This window comes from Oncorhynchus masou, chromosome 12 (genome assembly GCF_036934945.1).
Source record: "Oncorhynchus masou masou isolate Uvic2021 chromosome 12, UVic_Omas_1.1, whole genome shotgun sequence".
NCBI classification, from domain to species: domain Eukaryota; kingdom Metazoa; phylum Chordata; class Actinopteri; order Salmoniformes; family Salmonidae; genus Oncorhynchus; species Oncorhynchus masou.
Window position 1 is genome coordinate 48,174,673 of NC_088223.1, and position 9,664 is coordinate 48,184,336.

The following is a 9,664-nucleotide window of genomic DNA, read 5'->3' on the forward strand; positions in this document are numbered from 1 at the left end:
TGAAACAAATTAAACTCTTATTCAAAACAAAGCAAAGTAATAACATTCATTGATTTGACATAATCCATTAAATGGTACTGTACTTTGAAAAAATATTGAAATATAAAATGAACCATTAATGCAAAATAATGGGGGTGGATTGAAATGTCACACTCAATGTTATTTATTCAAATGTTGTATCAACAAATACATTTTAAAACTTATCAAGGAAAGTGCACTTGCCTATTTCAAATCCCATCTCTTGCATGTGTGGAACTGGAATCTAGTCATGGGATGTTGTATTGCCATCAACTGGATAAATATGACTACTACAAGTAGACCAATAGACTGCATGCATTCTTATCACTGTCTTACTGACTATAGTGCCTTGAAAATTACCAGAAAATATGTCTAGCAATCAATCAACTTTAAAGAGCAATAATATTTTCCCGATGACAATATTCTATGTCAAATCAATTAATCTGAAGTTAAAAAAAGGGGGTTAGTTCAATGTGAAGGAACACAATTTTGAGAACATAGTAAACAAATTTATTCACAAATCAAAAGGGATCAAGATGATTCACAAGTTAAATAAATTAAATCTGAAGGAAGCAGGCAGGTAAACTCAATCGGTATGTAAACAAGGGTAATAATCTCAAAGATAGCGGACTGATGCAGTCTATAGAAGTCTCCCTTGGAGTAGAGAAATGTAGAGTAGTGAGTGCTGTGGTCTTCAGGGTCACTTTTTCCTCTCCTTCCTCATGGGGTGGAAGAATGGATGCCAGATGGCCTCTTCCAGGGTGAGCCTCCTGGACACGTCATACTCCATCATACTGTGGATCAGGTCAAATAGCTGCTCGTGGTCTGAGCTCCTGGAGGACATGTATTGCTAAGGGGACAAGAGAAACGGTACATATTAGAAACAGCATCTAGTTGTTGTACAGTATTTCATGTGTGCAGATCAATTGAGGTTGTTCCAGCGATTGTATTGTGGAATTTCTGATTCACAAAAAGGTGCTTGCTAGTTGCTACTGAATTTATTGATTTTTATAAACTAGTAAAAAACTTATTTTTTTAAAGAACACAGTACATACATTTTATTAAACGTGACAGGGACAGTATAATCAAGTCAGTGACTCAGTGCATGGTGCTTATCATACAGGTAACTGTAAGTGTTTGAGTTTTACCTTGAGTGGTTTGCAGTGCTTCCTCACATATCTCCCTGAGGAACTGTGTTCATCCCAGTCCAGCCGGTCATGATGCACATACCGCCGCTTCCTGGGGGACAATTTAAAAACATACATTTACACACTCTTAATTGACAACACCCATTTGTCAATGATCATGTAAATCTGCATCTTGAAATTGAGACTCAGGGTTATAAACCAAAAATCATTAACAAACACTAAACATACTTAGTTTTCTGTAGTAGGTGGACAGGTATGGGCCCCAGAACCCTCTCCATCATGGCCAGGTGTTCTTTGCTGTCATGCGTCTGAAATTTCACAAAGTTAAAGCCCCCCCCCCCCAAAAAAAAACAATTGAGCCTGGTCCCAGATCTGTTTGTGCTTTTACCTACTCCATTGTCATGCCAAAAAATATGTGACCGCTGAGTCAAGGTAACGAGGCTTCTCCAAAAGTGCGCTATGCCGCCGCTGATGGTAATTAGTAGCTTACCAAACTTGCTAACGGCCAGGTACTCAGCGCTCTATTGTCCCTCTAATCACGCTGACGTCAATGCAAAAGCAATCAAAAATCGAATCAAACCCTTCATGAGAGCCCTGGCATTCACAGTTTGAGTGAATTAGGGTTGCCCATGGCGCAGCCAGAGCCAGCTCCTCATAGCTGGCTGATGCATGGAATGAAATAAGTGTTCCTATAATAAGCCCAAGTTGCGCAACATTTCTATAGGCTATGTAATTGTGAGAAAAGCTGATGGCCTCCATTAAAAAGTGGATCCATCAGCTTTCCATAGGCTAGGCCTACTTTATTTATTTCTCAACCTTCCTAATATTCAGCACATTGCTCTTTGCTTTGCAACTGGAGTAGCCTACCCGGCTGGCATGAAAATGAACTGCTAGTGAAAACAGTTTTGACTAGTCACTATTTTAAAAAGAAGATCTCCGCTTTCCTCGTGCTGCAATATTTTTTGCTCAATTCTTAAAATTAAGCACATGAATCTGCATTACAACTGGTGTAGCCTACCAGGCATATCCTTTTTAATTTTTTTAAATAACCGCACATAACCTACATTCGCTATTCCGAGTGCAGGCTAAGGATGACATGTTACATTTTTTGGTGGGCCATTCTAAATCCAAAATACTTCCACACATTAGTAGACTATATGTAAAAGACTGGATTAAATTCAGGATAGTCTGATGGGTGACAATATTATCAAGTGCTCGTCAAATTTCGAATAAGAGACATTGGCCAATTGAGATCGCGTGTGACTATTACTGTAGGTCCTGCCTTGGGCCAATCGGTAATTTTGTAAATGAATGATCTCTATGGCAAGATACATCATTCACACGAGTTTCGTCAAAATCGGGCCAGTGCTGTCAGATATCGCATGTGACTAACGTACGAACGGAGACTGATCCACAGTCCCCTCCCCGAGTTCATGGGGGAGAATTCACTTTGTTAAGTGCTCAACACAGAATAGCCGCATGTGCACACACCCCCGGAAATCATTTGGGAAAAATATACATTTATATTTTATTAAGCTGTGTTCAATTATATTCTTCTTACTATAAAATAATGCCAGAAGAATTAAGCAAATTTTGTCTGCTATATAAACTAGTGCAGCCCACAGCAATATGGCATAGCCAGATCAGGGCCTAATATAAGGACGACTCAGAATATGCCATTCTACTCTTCTGAAATAGGCTACATTTTCATCAAACCATAATGTTTCTTTAGACCTGCCCAAAATAAATAATGGATTTATTGTGTTGGTGTAGGCTGTATTAAGTGGTATTTATTAGTCTCCACATCAGTAGCTTATAGGTTGTGTGTGGAAGCCCGGAGATGCTAAACATGTTTATGTTAATTAATGGTAATTTACCATCTGACTGGCAGTTATTTGCATGACAGTCACCAGCTGACAATGTCATGACTGCCACAGCCCTAAGCAGAAAGACTGGCACCCAGGCTACAAAAATGGCAGGAAGGCAATTGCATCAATACAAATATTTTTGCTGAAAGAAACTCCCTCTACTGCTCCTGTACCTACCTGGAACAGTGTTAACCCAAGATAGTACTCTAGGAGAATGCAGCCCAGACTCCACACATCACATGACTGATTCCACCCCAGCTCTGTGAAAACAAACATTACAACAATTTAGACTTGCATTCCTCACTTTCACCAACACACTGGTTTTTCGCCACTTACCAAGGATGACCTCCGGTGCTCTGTAATGGCGGGTGGAGACCACAGAGGTGTGGTGCTCATGGTCAAAGGTGGCGTTACCAAAATCCACCACTTTCACATCTAGGTTCTTCAAAGTTCTCTCATCCCGTTTCTGCATTTGAAAACACAAGACACTTATTACACGCTGTCTGCTGCAGCGGCCCATACTGACTGGAGGGGACTCTGTAGGGGTGTGCCAATCTGGACCTACTGACTGAAGGGACTGGGTAGGGGTGTGCCAATCTGGACCTACTGACTGAAGGGACTGGGTAGGGGTGTGCCAATCTGGACCTACTGACTGAAGGGACTGGGTAGGGGTGTGCCAATCTGGACCTACTGACTGAAGGGACTGGGTAGGGGTGTGCTGATCTGGACCTACTGACTGGAGGGGACTGGGTAGTGGTGTGCCAATCTGGACCTACTGACTGAAGGGACTGGGTAGGGGTGTGCCAATCTGGACTTACTGACTGAAGGGACTGGGTAGTGGTGTGCCAATCTGGACCTACTGACTGAAGGGACTGGGTAGGGGTGTGCCAATCTGGACTTACTGACTGAAGGGACTGGGTAGGGGTGTGCTGATCTGGCCATACTTGTATTTATAAATTCTTAAACCATAGACAGTTGGATTGGATGATACGCATGACTGGAAAAACTGAAGTGTTTTAAAATGCTTAAATAAAGGTTGTCAATATCTAAATAGTCTATGTGTGCTCTCAACTTGCAATGGTCAGTCAACTTACCATTTTGGCATTGTATTCCATGTCATAGTCAGAATTGACAAAGAGAATGTTCTCTGGCTTCAGGTCAGTATGGGTCAGTTTATTTCGATGGAGAACTATAAAACAAAAATGAGTGCAGGTGTTAAGATACCTTCCTTTATTCATAAATTGCAATTTACATAAATAAAACTATCCACCATCTGATGGTATAGAGCACACCGTGCAAGTTAATGATTTCAAATGAAGATAATTAGTATTAGGTTATTCAAATTCCACGACACGATGTTCAACTCAATATACAGAAATAGAACTTCCCATTTCCATGTTGCTTTTTCTAAAAACATCAAGCTGTATATTGTATCTATTTACATTTAACCAGAAAAGTCCCATTGAGACAGGGAGTCTCTTTTACAAGGGAGACCTGGCCAAAAAGGCAGCAGCAGTCATCACAACAAGAGACGAATCGGCCTCCGAAAAAAAAAAGGTACACTCGTCCTGAATAGAGTTTTGCACCAGAGTTTTACTCACAGGACACAGCTCTGAAGATCTGGTAGGCCATGTGTCTGATCTGGTCCACAGTGAAAGGCATGAAGCCGTTCTCCTTCAGAAAGTCAAAAGTGCTGAGACCCAGAAGCTCAAACACAATGCAGATGTGGCCATGGTAATCGAACCAGTCCAGCATACGCACACAGCCACTGTATGAGGGCAATAAGAAAACACATTAACACAAATATTCCCTCTTTTCTTGGGACACTGAGCAAAGTTTTGGTCTTGTGAGTAGAAACTTGAACATTGTGAGAATTTTGTGCAACTTTCAGCACACGTTTACAATGAACACAATACCCTTAAAAATTTAGACAGTGGCCAATTTGAGCATAATGTAAGCCTATCAACAAATCCCATAACATTTTCACATGGAAATAGCTTTTAATATATATGATGTAGCTTACAGTAGCCTATATGTGCTGTTCAATGTAGGCCTACATTGCATGAGATTTTTTAAAACGTTTTTACATGAAGGGCTTGACATTAATTCATGATTTTTTACTTGGTCTGTAACATCATGGGCCAAATAGGTGACTACATTGCATTGTGTTGTATGATGCAAAAAAAAAAAACACTAAATATAATTAATTACCATACAATGAATTAGACAATGTAGGTTATCCCTCTGCCTGTTGGCTTATTTGCATATTAGAGGCCCGCCAAAAAACAAAACCGCCCCTTTAATTTAAAAAAAAAACCAGACTGGCTTTTCAAAGACAGCTTGAATTGTAGCCTACATATAGCACTCTTGTAGGAAGCAGTAATTCCCCATTGCGGACCTATACTTAATTATAACTGGGCTAATAAATAGCATAGAATATCAACAAATGTGCACATGCATGGCTATGTGCTCTGATCTGAAAATCCCATTCACTCGCGAGTGATTGAAAGACCACTCGACGGCTACCCCTCTGCCTACAACTAAATTACAAACTCAATCTTGCAAAGTTAGATTTGTTTTGGTTTGTTGCATTGAAAAAAGGGGCTGATATGTTGTTTCAATCACAGAAAAAACAATCTATATAGTGCAAACTAATACGGCGAACTCAGTGAAGTTCAATCTCTTCCGTCGCCTGGCAGTCCTGGAGGAAGTGCGCAGCCACGCGCAGCTTAGAGGGAACATTGATTACCACCTGTTCGTATATCACCTCCAATCAGCTAAGCAGTTGGTCAGAGGTATATAAGAATGTTGTAGGCTAAAATGTGTGTCCCTTAGTCCCAGTTGCTCACAAGGTTCTCTCGTCATCCAGGGAGTTCATCTGTTCCAGCACCTCTACCTCAGACATAGCAGCCTCCCGGTAACGATCAATGTTCTTAATGATCTTCAGTGCCACCCTCGTGTCATCACTACAAAAGCAGAGGTTGACAGAGAGAAGATAATGCCATGAGTGTAAACCCATTTGGTTGGCTTGAACAAGAAATAAAGATGTTACTTACTTCGGGTTGTCGATACATTCCACCACTTTCCCAAAAGCCCCTTCTCCTAAAGTGGATACAATCTCATCTAAAGGGGCAAAGGAGAAGTTGTTAGTACATCAGAACAGAATATCTACAACAAGAACAGATAACTAGACTAGCAGCTGTCTACACCACAGCTACTCACTCTGACTACGTAGCATGTGTCACTTCACTCCTATTACTAGGAAACTACTACAACAATAGTTCTCTAGCCTTACTGCTAATAGACGGATAGAGAGGAAAAAAACTTCCAAATTCACAATATTTCTTAAAATATTCCAATGCCCCGAAGCTATACCCTACCTACACTGACATAATTCAAACATACATCAGACAAAAGGGTTACAGAAATAAAGGTTGGTGTTCTATACATCTTGCTTTTAGTACGAGTCCATTGTGATAGATCAGGTGACCCTCCTCATCATCCTCAAAACTTCTGGATCTCTTCCTGCGGTGACTCCTCTGGAGAGAGGGGGGTTCATGGCCAACAGCATCACCACCATGATCATCATAAACCCGCCAGAACCAGGCCAGAATGCGCCAATCATTCATTCAGCGGGAGGAAGTTGATGAGGGGGAGGATATTCGGCCCATTCAGAAACCCAGGCCAGGCCACGGCAGCAGCAATTTCAAATGCATCCCCGAGAAACGCACAGGTGCCACCATAATGTGTGTTACAGAAGAAAAACATGGCAACATATTTTCAGACATGACTCACAATAGAAGTTCTTTCAATAAATGATAAGAGTAGTTATACAACAGAAGTGCAGCAGAACATCATCCACGGTTCAATGGCTGAGTTTTATGGAAGCATCTAATATTTGTGTCGAAATAAATATCTTAATCCAAACTTTCATTCCAATCACTTTAGACTGAAATTATTTTTAAACATTCTTTTTAATAATAAAGCATAGCACTGTTTTGGAATACCAGACCAATTAGTAATAATTATGCAAGTTCAAATAACCCCAATAACAAAACTATCAACCATAGATGATTACTGTTCTACTATGCGATCACCCAATTCAACAGACAGAAAGAGTTAGACAGGTGGAGAGTATCATACCGAGTCTGAGCGCCCCTGGCTGTGACGGCGGGAGCGGTGTCGTGTGCGACAGCTCTGGTGGCTACGGCCACTGCGTGCGGAGGATTTGCTGTAGTGGTGCCAGTCTCTGTTCCTCCGCTCCTTACACGTCTCACCCTTGGCCCCATCCCTCTCCTTGTCCCCATGGCTCTCTCGCTCCACACTGGGCTCCTGGGCTCTGCGCTCCAGCTTCTTAGAGTCAAGGTGACACCTGTAGTCAAGGTAGACTACAGTTAAAACAACCTCAACCTGGAAACTAAAAGTTCATATTCATTATTAAGTGGGAGACATTGCTTAATCACAGCAATCTTTTGATGGTTTGTATGATCCTACACATGCACTGCAAGTGAAATTCTGATTGATCACCTTCATTGGCTCGACAAATGGCCACTTGCTAAGGATGAGAATAAGGGACGAATACAGAATACAACAGGGTTGTTGATAAGGTAATCTCAGGCGTGAGGTATTATTCATCAGCCCTTGCAGCAGGGGTGTTATGTCTTGGCCGGTCAGGCGCCGGTAGGCAGCATCAGCCAAGTATCTAAAGACCTCTTCCCCTCTCCGCCGACACCTATGTTATAGATCGGACTGCACAGTCATGCCTTTCCAATCTCTCACACACATTCCACATATATGCCTGGAATGGAGGTCATTCCCTCACCTGACAATGTTATAGTAGTAAATCCCACCTCTCAGCAAAAACACCAAGGATTTATTGGTCAATACTGTGTTTATGATTGCTGTGGAACCTGCAAACTTGTACTTACATACTTGTTCAATGCAATCGTAAATAGACAAAAGTATATATACATTTTTAGGCCTATATAAATTGTCCAGAAATACTATCCCTGTGATTGATTGTATAACTGTTTACAATTAATAGTCAGTGGTGTTTACATTTGAATTCACCTTGCCATAATAAAAATGTTATATGTTCTGATAGAGGTTTTATGACAGCATCTTCAAGAATGTTGGCTGAACATTTTCAACAATGCTGACCCTAAATAGAATCAATGACATTCATTATTCATCTTAGCCTGAATAGTTGATGGCACATGAGCAGAGTGCTTTATTTACCTTTCGTATGTTTTGTCGTGGTGGTACCGCCTCGGTCTCTTTTCCCGGTCACTGCTATGGGAACTTCGCCTCTGCCGTTTGCGAATGTCCTGCTTCTCCTCATAGCTATACTCCTCAACCCAGCCATCAGGGTGTCGCATGCGCTTGGAACGCCGCATCTGCCAAACAAGGAAAGGCAGTGAGTCTATGCAATAAAAATTAAGACTTCTTAGAAAGCCTATCCTCATGCATTCCTGTACATCTTGGTTGTAAAATCCATACCAGCTGCAATGACAGGAACGCGCTGCCCCTGGCATGGCTCTGGTGAAAAGCTAGCCTGACTGTCTGCTTGTCACGTCTCATATCAGATGTGACTAGACTGTGGACATACTTCATTTCCGACTTCAGAACAAAATGTATTAATACAGCTGAAGTAGGCTAACCCATGATTGGCTGATATACATGACAGATGCTAGCTAAACGCTAGCTGGTATGTGTGATGCTGTTTAAATCGCTTAAGATCTACACATAAAACGTTAGCTGTGACAAATCAGTAACGTAACTCGTTAACAGTGGCGGCAGGGTAGCCTAGTGGTTAGAGCGTTGGACTAGTAACGCTTGCTAAGTGTTAACTAGCTATGTCAACAAACAAATAAATCACTACTGCGTTAACGTTAGCACACAACAAGTAGCTAACTAAAGTTAGACGACTGTTTATCGTTAAGTTTCGATATGCCAATATCAGACTTATCTTCAGGCAAGCTGAAAATAACGAAATAAGCTAACATACTGCAACTTCGACACTTCTCGGAGCGGAAGAGCATTGGCTAACGTTGATTGCTCGGTAGCTAACATTAGCTTTAACGTCAAGATGGTTTATTGCGCTTTTAAGTTTAAAGTAATGAGCTTATATTTCACTGTTAAACATAAAGATACCCTCACCTCAAACAACTGGTAGTCAAGTTCTGTAATAAGACCCTGTACTTTCCAGCCAAGCTAAGGGAACGATATTTCAAGTACGGTTGCAAATTATGTCACGACCACTGACTGATAAGTACTCAAAATACTCAACAAAAATGGCGACCATGTGGTTTGGAACAAAGCACTCTGACGTCAGTGGGATGATGGGAAATGTAGTTCATAACGCTCACTCAACGCAGGTTTACTCAATTTCCACGTTGCCAAAATGTTTGACACTGACATCCTTATTTCCAGAGTAAATATAAAACCAGTCTCTCACCTCAACTTAAAGGATAAATACAATATTGTATCCAGTTAACCCTGACCGGACAAAACTTATAAAAGGTTACATGCATTGCCCTCTCTCAAAATGAGTAGGCCTGAGGAATTTGAAAGAATCAAAAGATGTGTCCTTCCATAAGGAACATTCAAAAAATGTTGTTGGGGTGTATA

At 41.2% G+C, this 9,664-nt stretch overlaps 1 protein-coding gene across 2 annotated transcripts; it reads right to left on the reverse strand.

Annotated features, from left to right (window-relative positions):
* Positions 1-139: 139 nt before the first annotated feature.
* Positions 140-9,322, reverse strand: clk4b (CDC-like kinase 4b). 2 transcript variants are annotated; one of them, XM_064980843.1, is made up of 13 exons: positions 9,194-9,322; positions 8,273-8,430; positions 7,178-7,406; positions 6,483-6,573; positions 6,091-6,157; positions 5,884-6,000; positions 4,636-4,802; positions 4,129-4,223; positions 3,371-3,500; positions 3,212-3,294; positions 1,395-1,474; positions 1,167-1,257; positions 140-868 (listed from the first exon to the last, which is right to left on the reverse strand). In XM_064980843.1, exons 2-13 carry the CDS (start codon positions 8,428-8,430, stop codon positions 719-721), a joined length of 1,458 nt encoding a protein of 485 aa, XP_064836915.1. In that variant the 5' UTR covers positions 9,194-9,322; the 3' UTR covers positions 140-718. The 2 variants fall into 2 exon arrangements, with proteins under 2 accessions (XP_064836915.1, XP_064836916.1); XM_064980844.1 differs by lacking the exons at positions 6,483-6,573; positions 8,273-8,430; positions 9,194-9,322 and having other exon boundaries at positions 7,178-7,196.
* Positions 9,323-9,664: the final 342 nt, after the last annotated feature.